Source organism: Martes martes, assembly GCF_963455335.1.
Source record: "Martes martes genome assembly, chromosome: 5".
Lineage (NCBI taxonomy): Eukaryota > Metazoa > Chordata > Mammalia > Carnivora > Mustelidae > Martes > Martes martes.
In genome coordinates this window covers 108,578,101-108,601,353 of record NC_137892.1, presented here as the reverse complement: position 1 = coordinate 108,601,353, position 23,253 = coordinate 108,578,101, and the positions used below count along the sequence as shown (strand labels likewise).

Below are 23,253 nucleotides of genomic sequence, written 5' to 3'. Positions count from 1 at the left end.
AAAAAAAAAAAAAAAGAAAAGAAGAAGAAGAAGAAGAAGAAGGAAGGTAGGGAAGGAAAGAAAAGGAACCCTGGTAGCCTACTCTTTTAAACTAGTTATCTAGGCTCGAATTTTAGAAAGACCTTGACTTCCAGTTCAATTATGTGTCTTAATAGCAACCTGAGGAGAAGCTGGAATTAAAGATGGTCTCGAGTCACAAATTGCTCCTAAAAATAGCTTCATAGTTCTTTTCTTCCTTAAACCGGGGAAGAACCCAAATAAGGGTGTTTTAATTAGTAATTTACCAGCTGATGTCTACAAGACAAATGCATCCAACACGATCATCACCCTCACCTTGCCTTCACCTCTCCCATCCCTTTCCTTCCCATAATTCCAAACTACAATGGAAAAATAACTGAAAAACAAGAGGCCTGTGCTCATTTTCAGCATGTGGCATCAAAACCTTATCTACCACCCTAGGGCAGAGAGGCATTGACTAGAGGTATCCTAGAGGCAGTGATTTAATAACAGTATAGGAATAGCATGAGCTCCTATTCTGGTCGGTACCTCCATAACATGACAGACGCTGCAAAGGGCAGAAACGGTAGGGGTTTGAGCCAAAAGGGACACGAGCAATGACCTGATTTCTTCATTATCCAAACCAGCAATCTAGGACCCAATACGGCCAAGAGACTTACCTCAGGTCACCAGCTGTGTCAGTGTTGAGTTTAGAGTTTCCTGTGTCTTAGTCTGTCATGATCTGCAGCATATATAACAGCTAGATGCGCGGCAGAGGAAGAGGTCCAAGTCTCTGAGGCTTAGTGTCTTCCTATTACATTTCTCACACACAAGGGTATTTCTGTCCTAGTGTAGCGTAGGGCCTTGGCAGATCTTGGTTCACACCTGTGGCCTCACTATTACCCAAATTCGAAAACTATGTCTCCTCCCTCAGTAATCCAGATTCTGGGTGTGGTATCAGCAAGACATCAAATTTCTTCAAAAAAAAAAAAAAAAGCCAACTTTATTCATATCCACACTGAAGAATAGTAGAGAAGATCTGAGGTGCGGACTGGGGAATCCCTCTGGGAACCTCCCATCACAAAGTTAGGAAAACTCTAGGTTGCCCCAGTCTTCATGATCTGGTATCCTGGAAGCACTGAGAAAACGTGGACTAGAAAGAAAACCTTGTCTCATGGAAGTGTTCCTCAATCTCACTTGAGAAACATATCAAACTCATAGGGGGAAGTAAAGAAGGCTGATACACACAAAACATGAACACAAAAGCAGGACCGGAGTGGGATCTTTCCTACCAGCTAAGTGAAACCGTGGTATTTTAGCACTACGAGAAACGATGAACCCTCTGCGTAGCCTGAGGAGCTTAGGTCCAGTCAGACGGCAGTAGCTAAGAGCCAGGACGTGTTAGAACACTAAGCTGTTGTGTTAGATTCTTTCCAGTTCAATAAAGTGGAAAGACGCTAGAAATGTCTAAAGTCTTGCTAGGATTTTTGTCATCTCTTTGGTCCCGTAGACCAGTGGCTTAGCCCCCTTCTCACTTCTCTTTGTGCTTCTTCCAAAGCAACAACCCAGCACACAAGTACTATTTGGCGGTAGACCCTGTGTCCGGCTCTCTCTACGTGTCTGACACCAACAGTCGGCGAATCTACCGAGTCAAGTCTCTGAGTGGAGCTAAAGACCTGGCTGGGAATTCAGAAGTGGTGGCGGGGACCGGAGAGCAATGCTTGCCCTTCGATGAAGCCCGTTGTGGGGACGGAGGGAAGGCCGTGGATGCCACCCTGATGAGCCCTCGAGGTAAAGGCTACCAAGGAAGAAAGCCCCTCCCCCAGAATAAGCTTGTCTCAACCTTGGCTTGCTTCTTAACTGGAAGTGAACTAAGCCCAGGCAATCCCAAATATAGCTTCCCTATAGTAGTCTCACTCTGATAGTTTGCTTTGATGTGTGGGTGTTTAAAAAAAAAAAAAATTATGTTTATCTGAAGTAAACGTCATCACCCACATAGACCACAAATGGAAAGTGGGGTGGACTGCTCCTAGAGATTTCAGACTGCTGCCAGTCACTAGAGTCAGGGGGAAATGTTAGCTCCATGAGCCAGAGTGGCGACTGTTCAGGCTGGAGACAGAGCCCAGTAAGGGCCTCCAGCCACTCCCAGATGTTCATATTCGACAGTAGTGCGCATAGTCTTAATCACGGGCCCCTGACATTTTTTAAGAGTCCAGTGAATGGTAGCAGTTAAGAATGGGATTAATTTCCAAGGACCTGGGATTGGCCGGGGAGATGAGGGAATGTTCCTAGAATTGAAGGAACTCTGTTTGGAAAGGACCAAGGATACTTAGGGTTAAGGACTGATTGGTCCTTCAAAGGCCCAGTTCTTATTAGCATTCTTAGCTACCACTAAAGGATCTGGCAGTGTGGATTAAGGATGAGGAACCCTGGGCTTGGGCCATAGTGTGAAGGTGCACAAGAAATAGAAGCCACTGTGTGCATTTACCAGGAGAGTACGAGGACAGGTGTCTCCCCAGGGCATACTGAGTAGAGTCAAGGCTTAACTGGGAATGTTTCCTGAAGGATATATTTTGAATTGGGAGTCTGTGACAGCAAGAATCCCTGTTTCTCCACCTCGTTGTTGTAATTAGTTGTGAAGAGTATTCAAGTAATTTACTACCCATAATTTTTCAAGTAATGAACTTGGGAAATAACTTCTTTTCTGAAGAGAGCAGATGCCAAGTTATTTCCCCATTCATTTATTTGTAGACTTAGCTCATTTGCAGCCCAAAGTTCATTCTTCAGTTGGGTGGTGATACAGCCAGCACCCCAGGAATTATGCAGGTCTCAACACAGTGCTCATGAGAAAGGGTGTTACCTTTAAAGGTTGGGAGCCACTGTTCGAAGCCTTCATGCTTGTGCATTCATCCAGTAAGGTCCCCGGTCCTAGAAGGTAATGCCCAATAGAGCATCCCCACCTCTACCCCACAAGCCCTACTCCTTGCCAAGAGACACACTCCCATTGTTTGTCTTGATCAGGTATTGCAGTAGACAAGAACGGGCTCATGTACTTTGTTGATGCCACCATGATCCGGAAGGTTGACCAGAACGGAATCATCTCTACCTTGCTGGGCTCCAACGACCTCACTGCTGTCCGGCCACTGAGCTGTGACTCCAGCATGGATGTGGCCCAGGTAGGACTTTCTTATTTCTCATCACTATGCCACACCTGGCTCTTAGCCTGAAGTTCTCACCTGCAGCCTGTTTGGGTTGAAAGTGGAGTGGGAGGAAGAAATACAGATACAGATTACAGGTTTGTTTGTAGAAGGTTTGAGATGAACTAGACAGCAAGATGGAATGAGAAATGTCAGATAGGAATGAGAGAGAGCACAAGAGAAAAAGGAAAGCAGTGGGTTGGGGGGTGGGGGTGATTTCTGCTCAGACAGTGGAGCTGGTGACACACTCCAGCCATGGCAGATTATAGGGTAGGAGTTACTGTGTAATTACCTCTCTTTTCCATCATTATTGCAGGTTTGAGAATGTACTATACAGTGTTATATGTCAATCAGAACTTCCCTGTTAATCTGAAATGATTGCATCCTTACTATATAAACCTTTACTTTGTGCAGTAGTAAACTAGAGCAGAGCTGTCTACAATAATCCCCCAAGTGATATTATCTTGGTATGGGCTCTTCTGGGGGCAGAGAAGAGAGGCTCATACAGATGTGCAGCAGGAGAAACTGAACTTTATTAGGTAGATCCTCAAACATCCTGAAATACATGTTTACCCTGCCTAAAAGGGCCTTTTCAGCCTTCAGTCAACCTCATTAATTTCAGCTCAAATTGCACAACAAACTGACAGTTGCCACTGAGATGGTCACTTCAATTTTACAGAAAAGGCCCAGTTCATTTCTTCAAGCAAATTCTCAAGTTGTAGTTCACTAGCCAGCCTGTGCATTGGTGGCCCTTGGGTCAGGCCACCTTAAATCAGCGTGGCTTCTTTTGTGTATTAGATAAAAGTGCTGCCTCGAGGGGCGCCTGGGTGGCTCAGTGGGTTAAAGCCTCTGCCTTCGGCTCGGGTCATGATCCCAGGGTCCTGGGATCGAGCCCCGCATCAGGCTCTCTGCTCAGCAGGAAGCCTGCTTCCTCCTCTCTCTCTCTGCCTGCCTCTCTGCCTACTTGTGAATAAATATATAAATCTTTAAAAAAAAAAAAAAGTGCTGCCTCGAAATGAACATAGCCTCCTTAGGCCCATAGCTTGGTGAGCAGAGGATGTGATGGATTACATTAGCCCCTTGTGCAGTGAATTACCTGTACAACTGTATATGATGACTCTGACCTTGGTCCAATCATCTGGGATGGAGAAGAGCATCATGGGTAGAGCTGGTGATCTACTCTAGGCACAGTAGATGATATCACAGGAAATGTTTGTTATATGGCCTCTTCTTCATTGTGTACACTCAACATGGGCAGTGAGCAAGTGGTTCGGTGATGGGCACTTCTCATATAGTGTGGGTAAAAAAGTCTTTTTCCCCAGCTGCATAAAACCAATAGACGTGCCCTGCTGTTAAACACTGGGCATGTTAGAGGCTGCTCCTTAATTTGATGCCATGTCATCCACAGGTTCGCCTGGAGTGGCCAACAGACCTTGCTGTCAACCCCATGGACAACTCCCTGTATGTTCTCGAGAACAACGTCATCCTTCGAATCACCGAGAATCACCAAGTCAGTATCATCGCAGGACGCCCCATGCACTGCCAGGTTCCTGGAATTGACTACTCCCTCAGCAAACTAGCCATTCATTCCGCCCTGGAGTCAGCCAGTGCCATCGCCATTTCTCACACTGGGGTCCTCTATATCACCGAGACGGATGAGAAGAAGATTAACCGTCTACGCCAGGTCACAACCAATGGGGAGATCTGCCTTTTAGCTGGGGCAGCCTCAGACTGTGACTGCAAAAATGATGTCAATTGCAACTGCTACTCAGGAGACGATGCCTATGCGACCGACGCCATCTTGAATTCCCCATCGTCCTTAGCTGTAGCTCCGGACGGTACCATCTACATCGCAGACCTTGGAAATATTCGGATCAGGGCGGTCAGCAAAAACAAGCCCGTTCTTAATGCTTTCAACCAGTATGAGGCTGCATCCCCCGGAGAACAGGAGTTGTATGTTTTCAACGCCGATGGCATCCACCAGTACACTGTGAGCCTGGTGACTGGGGAGTACTTGTACAATTTCACTTACAGTGCTGACAACGATGTCACTGAACTGACTGACAATAACGGGAATTCCCTGAAGATCCGTCGGGACAGTAGTGGCGTGCCCCGCCACCTGCTCATGCCTGACAACCAGATCATCACCCTCACAGTGGGCACCAACGGAGGTCTCAAAGTCGTGTCCACACAGAATCTGGAGCTTGGCCTCATGACCTATGACGGAAACACTGGCCTCCTAGCCACCAAGAGTGATGAAACAGGATGGACAACTTTCTATGAGTAAGTACATTTGTAAAGTATCTCTCGACAGCACCCTATCCAAGCTGGCAGCAGGATTGGCTGTCCACGTAGCTTCTAGAATTGCTCAGTCACTTTGTTTTCCTGACTTTGATGTCAACTTGTGGCCTCAAGATATTCATGTCCCCTCTCCCTGACTTCAAAGTGATTTGCACTGTTGGGTCTCTGATATCGAACATCCTCCCTACAAGGGCTGGCGATTTCTTTTGCCTGCTTGCCCCTCCAGTTTCAGGATATTGGACAGGCACAGCGCCTGGGAGAGCAAGTGCTCATTAACTTTGCTGATTATTCATGTTTGCCATGGGTGCGGAAATGAGAATCTAAAAGGCAGGATCCTGGTGGGACTCCCGTAATTTGCCAGTAGGTCCAGCAACACACTTGATTGCACAGACAGGTAGATAAACTCTGAATTTCCTCCTCCTTAGCAGAAGCAGATCAATACAGATAAAGTGCTAGGTATATTAAAAGATGTGAGAGCTGGTCATATTTCCCCTAACAATTATCTCCTGCTTAATAGTCCCGCCGTTTGTTTTGCCAAAAAAGCTGTTTTCCGTCACTCCTGCAGCCAGCACTTGGTCACACTGCCTGCTGCTGCAGGTATTAACCAGTGGGATGCTGGCTGGGGAAAATTGCTAAGGCGTGATTCCCCCAGTCCCTGCTGAGACTGGGATGGAATTTGCAAGTGTCTGGCTCTCTGTGATCGTGAAGGATCTGGTTAAGCTCCCATTTGGAGTCCTTGCTTGCTTTCTGTCGAGGTGTTGCTGCTGGCTGAGAACTTAGTGAGTTGGGGAGGGGCTGTTGCAGAGGGAATGGGGGACAAGCGAGAGAACAGAAAACCCCATTGTTGATAACTCTTAAGTCCAGGAATTTTCACTTCCAGTTGGTGGGCAGATGGGTTTGGGAGCATGGAAAGGAAGCTGTTGCCACCTGCTGGAAATTTCCTGCATTGCATATTTGCTTTCCCTTCCTCGCTTTTTCCTTTGGGCCAAGCTGTCATTCTCGGATTTCAGAAGCATCCTACTATCCTTCAGGCGCTGGGACTTGATCAGACTTTACCAGCCAGTGACTCTACCCCTGTAGGCACCATCTGAGTGCTATCTTTAGCTCTCACACCAGCTTGGGCTAAAACTATATGATAACCCCAACACCTGTTAGATTTTCACTTTCTAGCAGTTCCACCTAAGGACCCAGTGCATTTCAGAGATAATTTGTGGGCTGACATGACTGAGGACAAAACAATGTCACTCCCAGAAGTCCAGAATTAGGCCTGACTTAGAGACCATAATAAAGAAGTTCAGGCGTGGGTCCGCCTTTAGACACTAGCTCTAACTGGGAGAGTATTTTTCCAGGAGGGGACCCTAGGTGAATTAAAATATGAGCAGGATGCTTTAAAAAAAAAAAAGAAGAAGAAGAAGAAGTTCACAAGTTACATGGAAACTGCATGATTGTTCTCTTAAAGAGCTGCTTTTTGGCGATGTAGATAAATCCAATGATCACAAATTCTCAGTTGTAGGGCTTCAAATGCATTAGGTTTTCTTGTTCCTCCTAAAAAGATAGTGAATTGCTTTTGTTGAGTACTTTTACACATGGTCAGCTGGGGAAGAGCAGCCTGCATCCCTCAAGGGCCCAGGACTCTACTTAAAATTACAACCACCCCTACACACACATACTCTGTCTCTCTCCCTCCTTTATTTTAATCCTTACCACTTGTTACCATCTGACATACTCTGTATTTTAAACCATGGTTTATTTTTGCCCTGTCCATCATGTGTACATCACAGAAGCATGGATTTTCATCCGTTTTGTTCTTAGTCATGTCCCCAGCACCTTGAACAATGACGGACCTATAGTAGGCACGCAGTAAATACTTGTTGAATAAACGAGTCAAAGGCACCCCTTTGGCCCCACACAGGCCACGGCTCCACTAAGTGGCCTCGAGATCCCATTACTGGAACACATAGCTCCTCGCAACTATGTGTAGACCTACTTGCAGAGAGACCTGAACCTGAAAATACTCCCTGGGCAAGTTAGCACAACTGTAGGAAACTCACTCTTCTTTGAAAGTTAAAGAGAACATAACATGTTCTTCCTGTGGCCCCTGGGATCCTGGCCTCAACCCCAATCCTCTGTTCCCCAAAACTAGAATCTCCACTTTCTACTACAGCTCTCATTAGGAAGCATGGCAATCAGCACCATCATCCGGGTCCAGGTGCATTGGAATTAAATCTTTGCCCGGATCCCAGGTCATGGAACTCCCCCATATAGTCCCGGCTTGCCTTCAGGAGTTGAAGGTATTATCTGGTACCAAGTAGTCCTTTAGGCACCCTGTACACAAACACTTAGAAGTGTTTTATTTTCTTATTTTTATTGAGATAAAATTGACATACTCAAGTCAAATTGACATAGTCAACTGTACACAAACAGAAGTGTTTTCTTATTTTTATGGAGATAAAATTGACATAATCAAATCAACATAATGATTTGATGTTTGTATATATCGTGAAATGATCAGCACTATAAGTCTAGTCAACATCCATCATTCTACAGAGTTACCAAAAACCTTCTTCTTGTGATGAGAACTTTTAAGATTTATTCTCTTAGCCACTTTGAAATATGCAGTACAGTATTATTACCTATCCCCACACTGTACATTACATCCCCATGACTTATTTACACCTAGCAATTGGTACCTTTTGACCCCCTTCACCCATTTCACCTACCTCCCATTTCAGGTAACCACCAAGATGTTCTCTATGTCTAGGAGCTCAGGTTATTTTTTAAAGATTCCACCTATAAGATCATATGGTATTTGTTTCTAACTTATTTCACTTAGCATAAGGCCCTCAAGGTCCATCCATGTTGTCACAGGTTGCAAGATTTCGTTCTTTTTATGGTTGAGCAATATTCCATTGGACACTTAGATTGTTTCCGTATCTGGACGATTGTAAAGAATGCTGCGGTGGAGATGGGGTGCAGTTATCTTTTCGAGTTTGTGTTTTCATTTTCTTTGGATGGATACTTTAAGGTGCAATTGCCAGATCATGTAGTAATTTTAGATTAAATTTGTGGAGGAAAGTCCATACTGTGTTCCCTAGTGTTTGCATCAATTTACATCCCCACCAACAGTGTGCAAGGGTTTCCTTTTCTCCACAACCTTGCCCACACTTATTTCTTACGTTTTTGATAATAGACATTTTGATAAGTGTAAGGTAATACCTCGTTATGGTTTTGATTTGCATTTCCCATCGATTAGTGGTGTTGAGCACCTTCCCATGTACCTGTTGGCTGTTTGTGTGTCTTCTTTGGAAAAGAGTCTATTCAGAGCCTCTGTATATTTTTTAATCAGGTGGTTTGCTTTTTTTGCTATTGAATTGTATGAGGTGTTTTTTAAAATATCAACCCTTTATCAGAAATATGATTTTCACAAATTCTCTCCCATTCAGTAAGTTGCCTTTTCACTCTGTTGATGGATTACTGTGCAGAAGCTTTTCAGCTTGATTCAGTCCCACTTGTTTATTTTTGCTTTTGTTGCCTTTGCTTTTGAGGTCAAATCAAAAAATTGCCAAGATTAATGTCAAGGAGCTAGTCACCTAGGTTTTCTTCTAGTTTTATGGTTTCAGGTCTTCGAGGTTTTTATCATTTGGGGTTAATTTTTGTGTAGCGGTCCAGTTTCATTATTTTGCATGTGGCTATCCAGTTTTTCCAATACCATCTATTGAAGAGACTGTCCTTTCTCTGCTGTATATTCTTGGCCCTTTTGTGGTAAATTAAATGACCATACATGTGTGGGTTTTTATCTGGGCTCCCTATTCTGCTCTATTGATCTTATGTTTGCTTTCATGTCCATCCCATACTGTTTTGATTACTATGGCTTTGTAATATAGTTTGAAATCAGGGAGCTTGATGCCTCTAGCTTTGTTCATCATTCTCAATATTGCTTTGGCCATTAGAAATCTTCTCTGGTTCCACACAAATTTTAGGACTGTTTGTTCTATTTCTGGGAATAATGTCATTATAGTTTTGTTAGGGATTGCATTGAATTGTGTGGACATTATAATTCCTCCAGTCCATGAACATGGAGTATCTTTCATCAACGTCTTAGAGCTTTCAGTATAAGAGGTCTTTTACCTCCTTGGTTAAGTTTTTTACTAGGCTTTTAAATTCTTTTTGATGCAATCATAAATGGGATTGTCTTTCTGCAAGTTTATTAGTGTATAGAAACACAACAGATTTTTATGTATTGATTTTTGTATCCTGCAACTTTACTGAATGTATTGGTTCTAACAGTTTCTATACATAATATCACATCATCGGCAAACAGTTACAGTGTTACTTCTCTATGATTTGGATGCATTTCTTTTTCTTGCTTAATTGTTCTGTCTTGTTCCTGATCTTAGAGGAGAAGCTTTCAGTTTTTCACCAGTGGGTATGATGTTAGCTGTGGATCTGTTATATATGGGGCCTCTATTATGTTCAGGTACATTCCCTCTATACCCACTTTATTGAGAGTTTTTATCACTAGTGGATGTTGAATTTTGTCAGATGCTTTTTCTGCAACTGTTGAGCCATCCTTGCATCCCCAGAATAAATCCCGCTTTCAAGGTACTGTTGAGTATGATTTTCTACATTTGATTTAAATATGAATACAATTTGAGTATTTTTGCATCTATATGCATCAGAGATATTGGTCTATAATTTTCTTTTTGTGTGGTGTCCTTGTCCTGTTTTGGTAGCAGAGTAATGCTGGCCTCATAAAATGAGTTTGGAATAGTTCCCTCCTCTTCTGTTTTTTGGAAGAGTTTGAGAAGGATTGCTATTAATAAGTCTTTGAATGTTTGGTAGCATTCACCAGTGAAGCCATCTGGTCCTGTAGTTTTGTTTGTTGGAACGCTTTTGATTACTGATTGAAACTCCTTAGTAGTAATCTCTTATGATCCTTTGTATTTCTTTCGTATCAGTGGTAATGTCTCTTCTTTCATTTCTGATTTTGAGTCCTGTCATCTTTTCTTCTTGGTGAGTCTAGCTAAGGGTTGTCAGTTTTATCTTTTAAAAAACCATCTCTTAGTCTCATTGATCTTTTGTCTTTTTACCCTCTATTTCATTTAACTACCTTTTGTTTCTCGTCAGAAAACATGGAAGTCAGGCATATTGGTTAGAAATAATTCCTAAAATATGGGAACATACAAACATATGCAGAAAACTATCCTTAATGTTGAGATGTCTGTATTTTGAGAGAACATCTTCTACACATACCCATTTTTCACCCCTGTATACTATCAGAGGATTATATTTCTGTGCTCCACTCTTTCTACTCAATAATATATACATTTTCACTCTAATGGATAGAAATCACTGTCATTGGGGCACCTGGGTGGCTCAGTGGATTAAAGCCTCTGCCTTCGGCTCAGGTCATGATCCCAGGGTCCTGGGATCGAGCCCCACATCAGGCTCTCTGCTCAGTGGGGAGCCTGCTTCCTCCTCTCTCTCTGCCTACTTGTGATCTGTCAAATAAATTAAAAAAAAAAAAGAAATCACTGTCATTAATTTTGATGGCTTTAGAGGTTTCTACTTTATGGATATATCCTTATTTAACAAATCTCTGATGAATGACCACTTAGGTTATTATAATTTGTCACTATTAGTAAATAACATCTTTGTACACCCATCTGATAGGCAGTTTCTTCAACAGATTAGACGACAAAAGGGAGTCCCATGACCTGGAGGGCCTGATTCCCATCCATGTATACCCAGAAAGCCCTGGTGGTGTAACCACTATAATGTATTATCTGTACCACCCATTGCCTACTGCTCTGGGCAAATGATGAGGGTAGAGCCAAACCTGGGCTCCCCACTCAGAGTTCTCCCCTCCCCACCCCCTTTGTCCAACCGGCCTTCCAGCTTAATGTGGTTCTGTTTTCAGCCTTCAGACATCTCCGGAAGCAAAATTTCTTATCATATTTTCCCAAATAACTTACCAGGTCTGCATTCCTTTATCCTGAAACTGTTTGCCAGGCACCATCTGTATTTGCTTTTGTAGTCCTCTGTGACAAAGTCAAAAAAGCCACGATGGTTCTGTTCACTGGCTGTCCTACATGCTGTACAAGAACTGGTCTCCAACACTCAGAACCAACCAACTTTGTCCTTGTCCCCAGTCAAGAGGGAGTCACACCTAGAGGTCAAGTCAACTACTTTCATTGTTTCCCCTTCCTCTCCTCTCTAGTAACATCTCATGTGGGAAAGCTCAAAGGCCTCTACATCCAGCCCTTAAAAAGAGTCTCTTTCCTGTGGCCTGTGGAGGGCCCCAAGCTTTCTGATTACAATGGATCTCCTAGAGTAGGAAAATGTTCTACCAAGCGGAACACCAAGGCTTTTTGCTAAAGGAGATGGAAACAATAATCCCACAGTTTAAGAGAAGAGTAGAGATGACATTCATAAAGGAGAAGGGCCACTCTCAGGGAACTTTCTAGCAGCAGAACTTGATCAGGTATACCTAGACTTGGAGCCTGAATTCAAGTGAGTCATCATGAAAACAGTCTAGGAAGGCTGCTTGGAGAGCTTGGTTGGTTTGGGCTGTAAAACCAGAGAAAGGGGTATAGGCAGCCAGACCTGCTATGCTTGAGCCAAGGCATGAAGTTTGCATTTGGCCCAGGCTGACAATCCAAGCCTAGGAGGTGGCAAGTGGGATGAGGTTATAGGAGTATGGAAGAGGAAGGACACAGATGGTCTCCAATGCCAGGTCTTACTGATTGTGACAAGGAGCCTCAGTGTGATACACTACCCAGCCACTCTACCTTCCAGTCTGTCTGGCTCTCGTGTGGTTCTGAGTGGTGGGAAAGCCTTCAGTTCCAGTAACTGTGCTTCCAAACCAGTGTGTCTGTCCTCCAGCTATGACCACGAAGGCCGCCTGACCAATGTGACACGCCCCACGGGGGTGGTGACCAGCCTGCACCGGGAGATGGAGAAGTCCATCACCATTGACATTGAGAACTCCAACCGTGATGATGATGTCACTGTCATTACCAATCTGTCTTCAGTGGAGGCCTCCTACACAGTGGTACAAGGTAAGCCCCCTGCCCACTAAACTCACCCACAGACCCCAGCAAGCCTGGGAGGACTTCCAGAGACCGGGAACACCCATTAGCTTGTTATTTTAGTGAAGTGTCCACCATAAACAAATTCTACAAGAGGTCAGTCTTGTAGAAAATGACTTAATCAGATTCAGGAGAATGTCATCTACACTAAATGGAATGTCTAGAGCTTTGGGAATGTCTACATACTTCCCTGAAAATGTCAGTTGCCATCCCCACTTGCTCTTACCTCTCATCATCAGCACTCCCCACCAACCCAACACACATAGTTACCTTCTCCAAGGTTCTTTATCCTTTTGGCTTCACCTCTTCCTTTTTTGGCCACATCCTGATTCTTCTTCCAAGCACTTGTTTGTTGGGTTGATTGCCCTGGAATCAGAGCCCTTTAGCAATCTCTTGCCAAGATTGGGATCTCAAAGGTTTCTGACCACCCCATAGTTACTAGCGCTGTTTGACATGACACACAGTGAGGGACAAGCACAGGAGCTGGCAAGAAAAGGAATTGTGCAGATTAATTTTTCTTTTAATTAAGATATAATGTCAGTGGGCTAGCCCGTTGTCAGAGGATAAAAGTGTCCTCTCAGTAGATAAATGGTGACATTTCTGGACTATTATCCCACGACAGAGCCTGTTTCAATGACTCTATTTCTGCTCTGCCAAATGATTAATGATGTAGATTCTGTCTTTCTGCATGATGGCTGCAGTTGCAGGAGTGACAGATACACATTTGCTCACTATCCCAAAAGCCAGCATCTCCGAAGCCAGCCAAGCTGGACTCCTTTGCCCAAATAATCAGGAAGCAATATATCTGTAAAGGAGTTTCAGACTCACGTTTCCTTCCTGGAACTTTTCGATAAGGAAAAAGGTCACAAGTCTGATTGACTAGTGTAGATTCCCTTTGGGAAGATAAACACATGTTATCAGCACCCACTAGCTCAGTCTACCTTACACTGTTTGAATCTCCTGAGTTCCGTTGAGGAGAGCTGGCATCATGGTGGAGTCAGCAGCAGAAGCATGAAGGCCAGGAAGGGTGCTTTTTCTCTTGATTTGATCTGTAGCTAGACCATCCACTTCAGGTTAGATGGTAGGCAAAAGGAAAAAAAAAAAAAAAAAGAAATAGTCTTTTTTTTTCCCATTTTAGATAAAATATATATGTTAAAGATTAGGAATTTGATTGACACAAATTGTGTAGGCAATAGACATCTTTAAAGGTACTATTAATAGTCTTCAGTGAGTAAAAGAAAAATATCACAGCATAATTATTTCTGGAGTGCCACCTATTAATAATGTTTTTCTTTCCATGGATCAGTAGCATCTCTGCTACTCACCTTAACATTGTGTGTGTGCTAATTGAAGGCAGCCTTAGACTGACAGCTGCAAAGTACCATGGAAACCTATAAAAATAGGGGTTCTGTTCTCTTATGACTAACAGAGTGGATAATTTCTTTCCCTATCCCCACCCCCACTTACATTTCTCCAGATCAAGTGCGGAACAGCTACCAGCTCTGTAATAACGGTACCCTGAGGGTGATGTATGCCAATGGGATGGGTGTCAGCTTCCACAGTGAGCCCCATGTCCTAGCGGGCACCATCACCCCCACCATTGGGCGTTGCAACATCTCCCTGCCCATGGAGAATGGCCTCAACTCCATTGAGTGGCGCCTAAGAAAGGAACAGATTAAAGGCAAAGTCACCATCTTTGGCAGGAAACTCCGGGTAAGTGGTTCTACACAATTCATCACGCTAAGTAGTAGGGGATACACCCTCTCCTCAGGAGCTGAGGCAATTTCCCAGGTCCCAAGCCTCCATTACTCCTTTCTTTCATGGGAAAGACAAGTCTTTCTGTCAGAAGACAGAAGCCCTATCCCTTTGGGAAAAACCATGTCTGCTTACTAGGAAAGAAAAAGGTGCAGATTTACCTTCCACTCTAGCTTGGGATAGCTTCAGTCTTCTTGTCACACTTGCTATCTGCTCCCTCGACTCTCACTCTTTGGCCAATTCGACAAACAACTTGGTGCCTGGTGCTGGCTTTGTGCGGAGCAATTTGATGAATACTGAAAGAACAGAAATTTTATAATGTACTCTTCACACACAAGGAGTTAACAGTCCAGTGGAATATGTAGACGCAAGGTAATCCAGTGGGTTAAGTGAGAGAAGCGGGGCGCCTGGGAGGCTCAGTGGGGGGCACCTGGGTAAAGCCTCTGCCTTCAGCTCAGGTCATGATCCCAGCGTCCTGGGTTTGAGCCCTGAATAGGGCTCTCTGCTCAGCGGGGAGCCTGCTTCCCCCTCTCTCTCTCTGCCTGCCTCTCTGCCTGCTTGTGATCTCTGTCTGTCAAATAAATAAATAAAATCTTAAAAAAAAAAAAAAAAAAGTGAGCGAAGCATCCAGGGCCTGACAGAATCAGAGGAGGAGCTATCACCCAGCCTAAGGTGATCAGGGAAGGCTTGCCAAGAGGAAATCACAAGCAAACCATAGTAGAAATTTTCAACCAACCGTAGCTTCCCCAAACTGGGCAGCTTATCCACAAAAAACTAACACGCAACACTCACTGAGGACTTTCATGATGCAAGCTCTATGTTACCTGCTTTACTTATTTTCGACAGCCCCACAGGGGTACTTCCCTCTGTTTTTCAGATGAGGAAACACAGGTTCTGGGAAGCTACATAACCCGTCCAAAGGCACCAGGGCTAGAAAACGGCACAGCCAGGACCCAGTCCCAGTTCCATCTTTGTCTCTGGCTCACTTGCCCATATCCTTAACCACCAAGGATTAAATTCACAGTCATCCAGATAATCTGGGTCCTGCCCTAGTCACTTACCAGGCACTAGGAGGGTCTGATTCTTACTATCATGCTAACCCCTTCCCCTGTGGCAGGGAAACCTAGGGATCCCAGTCCTCATCAAATTCAGCACGCATTTACTGAGCACCTACTATAAGCCAGCACTGGAAGTCAATAGGGCACCCCAAGTAAAATCCCTTCCCTCCTGCCCCGGATGGTCAAGGGTGAGGAAAGGAACCAGACAGGCAGATAGGTAGTACACTAATGAATAACTAAAGTAACTGCAGATTAAGTGCTGGCCTGAGAGTAAACAATGAAGCCCCACAGGGTTTAACCACTACTTGGGAATCACACTTGGGTAATAACTTTGGCTGCTATTGGGTTGAAATCCACCCTGCCCAGCCTTTCTCCCCGCAGGGCCAAGCTACTCCATATTACGATTCTGCCTTTGTCTAGTTGGAGCTTCATTCCTCACATTAGGTTATCAGCAGTCTCCCATGTTTTTCTTCCTATGCTGGTATCTGCAAAGTTGCAAACGGGTGTATCTTCCTAAAGACAAAAATGAAATGAGATTAGTAGCTAAATCCTTAATGACTGGATTTCAGGGCTGTATAATTGATTTTTGATATGCTGCACTGTAGAAGTTGATTGTAAGTAGTAATCGTGCTTTTTCTCTGATAAATCAGTTACGCATTTTGACTAAGTTTGCAAAATAAAGATAAATGTGGCCCTAAAATAAAATGGCTATAATCCCAACTCTGAATATTAAAAATCTTAATAATGATACTTGTGGTAATTAGCAGAAGTTAGGCACGCAAGTCTTATAACTGAATTTCTGCCAGGGTTAGATTTGCTGGCATCATGTTTATGCAAATCAAAACACAGCTTTATCTATCAACACCTCAACATTTAATTGTCTGGTGTTAGTTCCTGTAACAATAATCACATATCCATTTAGCTCTCTTAAATGAAAATCACTATGAGATTATAACAGGTTGAGTGGACTGAAAATGTAATTTGAAAATGAGGGAGAAAGCCTGGAATTTATTTGCATCTCATTTATTTTAATTCAATTCATAAATTGTTTAGTGAATGAAATAAAAGCAACTCCTGGAAATTGCAGGGGAGCAAGTGGAAGAAGGTGTAAAAGAAAGGGGGAGCGTGCTGTGGACGAAGAGAACTGGGGAGTGTCCTTTCGGGTTCTCCGGGAGCCCAAGGCAAGGAGGTTTGCAGCCCCTAAACTAAGGGTACCTGTTGGCATGCACAGGGCAACAGGCTCTTCTCACTTCCAGGGCTGACGTTTCTTTTCCCTCTGTCTTGACTTCCACTGTCAAACGGGGCCCTGAAATTTTTCATTCCTTCATTCGGATTACTAGAATGGACTCTTAGGAGAACGCTGCATTTTACAACGGTCATCGTTTTCCTGTGTATAACTAACTCGTTTTTTTATATTTTCTCTTTGCTTTAAGTCTCCTCTGTATGTGGGCTGCAAATTAAACCAATACTATACATTTTTTTAAAAACATGTTTGCTAAGTGCCAACTCTATGCCAAGCACTATGGAGTGAGTAGACTAGAGAGAGAGAAAGAAAACTAAATCCTTGCCAGCAAGAAGTTTGCATTCCAGTGGAGAAAGCAATGTGAATCGTGTGGTGTAAGCTGTAACAGAGGCAATGTCACAAGGAAAGCGGTAGTTGGTTGTGTCAGGAGAGGGTGGACTGAGGCCAGATAACAAAGAAACCCCACAATCGCAGGAGCTTTCCACAGTGCAGAGAAGGCAAGCAGCTCGGCCTCGTGGGGACTCACTGCGTTGCTGTCCTGTGATCCCGCCACAGTAGGCAAATGACCTCTCGGGTTGCTCTGGAAGGACAAGGGGCTGAATGAGCAGAGCTGGGCATGGCCTGCATCACTTCAACTGAACCACAAGACAGCCTAGGAAATGTCGTCTTTGTGAGAGCCTAAGGAAACATGAAAGGAAAGAGCTGGCGAACACATAGCAGGGTCTCCGCCATCTTGATCAGGAAGAGCTTCAGGACTGAAGAGCAGTAGGAATTAGTCTGGCAAAGATATGGGGAAGGGGTGATCAGATCAGAAATGTTGCCTGTGACGCAACAGAGAGGTCAAAAAGGGGAAGAGCATTTCAGGAAACCTTAAATCAGGTGGGCCAGAGGGAAGGGGAACTTGGTACACTGTGGTACAGAAAAAGAGTGCATCGGCCAGAGGCAACACATGGAAAGGAATATTTTGCTAGGATGACATTTATCCAGAGGACTGTGGGGAACTGTTCCAGGGTTTAATTAGCAGAGTGATGTGTTGGGATGTGTAGTCTTAGAAAGACTCTCGGGCTTCCTCAGGTGTGGAGGAAGATAGATTAGAAGGAGACAAGATAGGAGGAGAGGGACAGCACAGAAGCAATTGCAGTAATCCAAACAAAGAACTAAATCACTAACAGTAAAGAGAGAAAGATGAGGGAGGGAGGGATCTGAGAGATACTTAGCATACACAATTAACAGGATTTGATAAGTAGCAGGGTTGCTGTATCAGGCTCTCCTTTTTAGGTTCCCTCCCCACAATCCTATGGACTAGGAAACTGAGCGGCTGTCTAGCCTCTGTGAAGGAGAGAAGCTGGGAACTGAACCCCAAGACAGACGTGTGACATTCTGGCAGACCCAGCCCTGCCTCTTAGTACAGGGAAAAAAATGTTGCTCTTTCATGAAAAGCAGGGAGTTTGTAGAGAACCTGTGGTGCAGCAACAGAGGAGCTCGAGCATTGAAGCAAGCTGACTTACCTCTCCCAGGTGCCATCAAGCTTCTAGGAGTCTGGCCAGTTGAGTGATGTGAGGACCCAACGCTAAGCTTCCCTAGAATTCAGAAGAAACCAAAAATCCCAATGAAGCTACCATGATAGACCCCAGTGAAATTCTAAGCCACCCAGGTAGCCCTTCTTCCAGCAACCTAGTCAGGGACATCTCTTGGGTGAGGAACATGTCAGCAGCCTTTCCATATAGGCTGGTGAAATTTAAGATGGTGGACGGATAGACCAACAAAGAACCTTCCACCGAAAGCTTTATGATGCTTTGGCAAAATTTAGAGTGTTAGTCCATTCTTTCCAGCACAAACTCAACGAGAGACTCATTTTCATTATGTCTCCCAAGGACGTCTCAAGGAATCTCATTTGAAAGAGTCTTTTCCACTGCACTCCTTTCTCTGTTCTCCCTGGTCTTTTCAAAACACCAAAAACGGTTCATCAGGGCATCTATAAGCTACGTGAGCACTGGAACCACCTCACCGCTGTATCCCTGATGACAAGTGCCATGTGATAGGCACTCAGACAACAGGTGAGGAGGGAAAAGGGGATGTCCATGCCCCTTTAAGGGTCCCTAGAAGGTGCATGTGTGTGCGAATTCCACACCACCCCCCAATCTCACCAAAGCAGGCATGAGTTCACAATCACATTTTCCCAGTATCTGTCAGGAATCTTCCCATTGCAAAACACAGGAAGCCCACTCAGACTAGCATAATAAGAAAGGGCATTCATTGTCTTGCCTAATTGGGCCCCCACAAGCCCAAATGATGTCATCAGGCTGACACCTCTTTTTCTCCCTTTTTTGTGGTCCCCTTCCTTCCGCTAGCATTATTTCTCTTGGCACTTGAACTAATTTTCTCCCACAGTAGACCAGTGACCTCGTCACACAGGGGAGTCAGGCAGAGATGGCCAAAGGTGACTTCAGGCTGACATCAGCCTAGCTTAGTGAACACAGAAGAAAGGATCTCCCATACCACTTATACTTAAAAAAAAAAAATCCCAGGAGACCGACCCAGTACAGATGCAGGTCTATGATTGGCCAATACAAGGTCACATGTGGACGCATGTATCTTGTGTTGGACATCTCAGTAAAACCACGTAAACAGGGAAACCTTACAGAAATGGGGTGCTGCACCCAAAGAAGGAAGGAGTAGGTTAAATCTCACACACACACACACACACACACACACACACACACACACACACCAGATATGTTCTATACCCTCCATCCCTCCAGAGCCTAATCATAAGGCAGACTTCTGGTCCTGAGGCTCTGTTCATGTATCGTTCCCCCCACCCCCAACCTTCCCCACCAGCAAGAGAAGAGAGAACAGAAACCAACCTCTTCTGAGATTTAAAACTCCTGCTCTTCCCTGAAATGGATTCAGTGCATGATTCTCTCTGAAAAGGAAGCAGACATCCACCCTCTAAGATGCTGCCTCCTGATTACGATTTACATAGAGATAGCAGAAGCAAAAAACAACTACATGTGTAGGTAGCAGAACAAAAGAAAAATCATTTCCAAGATCATTTTTCATCATGATATTGGTATTAGTGTCCTTCCCAAGAAGAGGTGGGAGCAATTTTGTTAGGGTTTCCATATGATTAATAAGATATTGCAATTGCCCACTGGCTTGTGTTAGTTTTACCTTTGTGGCAAATGACAATGACCCAGGAGCAAGGTGGGAGGCAGCTGTGCATGCGAACACACACATGCACTCAGTTCTGCATGGAGCCCGCTGAAGTAGCTCTGCTTAATGCCACAGTTACGTGAAAGCCTCGGCTTTATCAGTCCCTTCCTGCTGCAGTGCTCTCAATCTGCACCGATATTTTATATTTCAAACATCTATGTGTCGGCAGTGTACGAGGCACTCAGTGTACACAGGTGAATGAAACAGACAAGACTCAATGTTACACTGTGAGCAGTGCTTGTGCAGACAGGACTTGTGATAAATTTAATATCAGCTTAAATAATATAGAATTAGAAGGGCAAGCCTTTGCAAACATTAAACAATGTATTCCCTATGCAAGTATTACTTTTGGCTGACTTGCTATTTTGGAGGGTGTGGTGGAAAAGTGGAAAGACCCTCCTGTCATAGCAAAGGGAAACAGATAATAATCAAATAACTGATCAAATAATAGAAAGAAATTGTGATGGGTGCTATGGAGAAAAACACAGGGTGCAGGTAAGGGGGAATATCTGACGTAGGTTAGGCCACTCTAAGAGAAGGATATTTGAGCTGAGAACTGAAGAGTAGGAACTTTCCAGGCATGGGATGGGAGGCAGCCTCCTATTCTAGTGGATCAGCATGTGCAAATGCCCTGAAGCAGACAAGACTGTTGCATATACCCTGAGCAGAAGGAGAGCTAGCCATCTTGGGGCAAGGTCAAAGAGACAGGCCCTTAGTGACCTTGGTAAGGATCTTAGAAATATACAAGTCCTCCCCAGATGGACACATTGGTGAATGAAGAGAACCATTTATCTGCAAACTAGACTATCTTCCTTCTTAGAGGCTAGGAGACACACGACATGCTGGGATTTTGCGAAGTTCAGATTGAGAGGGGACAAGTACAAAACCTGTTCAGGTCATCCAGGCTGAGCCTACATACCAGATGCCTCTCTTCTGTACCAGCCCACCTACCTCTACTAGAATATTCCCACAGCACCTGAAATGAAGTTCTCTGCCTGTGAGGGGCCTTTACTTACTATACAAGCTTTCACTTGCTGACTTCCCAACTGGAATATTCTCCCCAACCCTTTCCTTGCCCTCACCTGTAAAGTCTTAGACATCCTTCAAGCTCCCACTGATACAGCACTTCTTCTAGGAAATGGTCCTTGTGAGCCCAGTTCTAAGTGTCCTTCCTCCTTCCCATAGTTTTTTGTGTTTGCTCTCATTACAGCATAATGTTTTCATGGTTGGCTCACATGTCCTTACCCTCCTCTGACCTGTAAGTTCTATGAGAGCAAGGACCATAAATGTCTTGCTCTATCTTGAGTGCCGATCCCAGTAACAAGCATACCATAGGTGCTCAGTAAATGTGTAGTGAATTAATAAATGGGATTTTAGGTTGACATCATGAAAATCCACTCTTTCTAACTTCTATTAATTCCAGGTTTTGGGAGCCTCCCAGAATGACTCTAATTGTTCTTTGGAATGAAGCCTTTTTAGTTATTTGGAGATCACAGATGTCCTAGTCACATTTTCTCTTCCCAGTCTTCCACATTAGAACCTTAGATCATGAGAGTTGCCATGGTTCTTATACTGGGTCCCATTCAACCCCCTTATTCACAAATGTGTGCTGAGTACCAAGGACTTTCGAAAATAACAATGGACACTAAGAAACATAAAGTCCCTACCCATCAAAGGCTCACAGGCCATTACAGATAAGGAAACTGAGGCATTAAAGGTGAAAGACTGCTTTGCAGTGACAAAACTAATCAGTGTCAAAACTGCAGAGTCAAAACCGCAGCTCAAATTTAGGTCTTTCCACCTCTCTACCTCACCATCATCCAAAACAGCAAGTCATCCAAAAAATAATGTTTGCTTAGGGAATACATTATTTAATATGTTTGCGGAGGCTTACCCTTCTAATTATGCATTATTTAAGCTAATATTAAATTTATAGCAAGTTGTTTTGTCTGCACAAGCACTGATCCCAATGTAGCATTGAGTCTTCTTGTATGGCAACAGGAGAGAGCGGCTTTAGAAATCCCAGAGGACTGACCCAGTAAGGAAATGAAGATGTCCTCTAGGCCTGGCTTAGGTGAATACCTAAACTCGCTAAGGCAGGAATTCAGCTTTTAAATGTCTCTAGCCGTGGAAAATCTCATGCCTTCCCTCACTCACCTTTTTGGGATTTCCCACACTCAAAACATGACAGGCAAAGTGTTCCTCCGTAAGTCTAGCTGAAACCTCTCCTGCTGTGCTACAATGCCTTTTCCTGGAGGGGATCCAGCCCAGTGTTAATTTCCTCCTTCATGTTTCTCAAATCACCAGCGCCTGTCATTGCCCCTCGAGTTAAGTTAGAGTCACTGGTTATGGGCCCAGCAGGGCCATTTTGACGACAGCGTTTCCTTTTCTTGGGGTTTTTTACGAGCCTCCTTGTGACAGGCGTGTACTTGGTGAGATCAAAACATTCTGGGGGGAGATTCCACAGGGGAAACTACTTCCCAAAGTCTGCCCTCTGCAAAAATAAAAACCATGCTAAATAGCTGAGTTTTATTAACTGGGGAAGCCAGGCTGAGGAAAATGCCCGATAATTAAAAATAATGGCTTCCTTACAAACACAAAATTGTATTAATTTAAAAATTGGTTTCTTTATCACTGAATACCTACCAAGCTGGCTGGGAAGGGAATTGTGCTGATCCTGGCAGTGAAAATAATTCAAAATAACTTTTATGTTCTCCAGGAAGCCTCAAGGTTAATTTAAATATTGTTAGATGGGTAATTTAATTCAGAATAAGAGAACAGTGTGGCTAAATTAAAGCTTCTGAACACTCTCAAGTAGGGCCAGATGCCCATGAAGGACTGAGCATGCTTGTCCAGCCCTCCAACGCCCGACGGCCCCCAGCTGAGGCACCTCCTTTTCACAAATGGCATGCTCATAACTAAAGACACTTGATTAGGCTACACAACAGACCTGAACTTTCAGCTGCCAGTAAGTTTATCATTTTTAATTATTAAAGGGATTGGGCATTTTTATAAGAATTATACATTTCAAAAGTTGACTCAGAGTGACATGACCAAGACAGCAACTTCAGTCACTCCTGACTTTGTCCCCACTCACAAGAATAACAACTATTAATGGACAAGACACCACTGAGACAATCCTAGAACATGGGGGTGAGGCTGAAGTTCTCCCCTGACCACAGAGACCAGGACAGACTGGAATAGAAGTCTAAGAGCAACAGCTACACACTGACCCGTTGTCCCAAGCCAGTGTCATACCATGCAAAGAGGTCTCCCTTGAGTGTTTAGGTCCACCATAGGGGGATGAGAGTCCAAAGGGGACATCCAGCGCCCCCCACACACACATACACACATACAGCATTATGGGTTACTTTGTGAAAGCCCCTACTCTGGTC

General features: G+C 44.1%; 1 protein-coding gene across 1 annotated transcript in view; it reads left to right on the top strand.

Annotated features, from left to right (window-relative positions):
* TENM2 (teneurin transmembrane protein 2) overlaps positions 1-23,253 on the top strand; it is a 1,113,787-nt gene that overhangs the window by 1,051,744 nt on the left and 38,790 nt on the right. Inside the window, exons 22-26 of the mRNA XM_080804500.1 lie at positions 1,556-1,788; positions 3,019-3,173; positions 4,603-5,477; positions 12,381-12,556; positions 14,064-14,299. Coding sequence (XP_080660626.1) covers positions 1,556-1,788; positions 3,019-3,173; positions 4,603-5,477; positions 12,381-12,556; positions 14,064-14,299 — 1,675 coding nt within the window. The remainder of the gene's footprint in view (positions 1-1,555; positions 1,789-3,018; positions 3,174-4,602; positions 5,478-12,380; positions 12,557-14,063; positions 14,300-23,253) is intronic.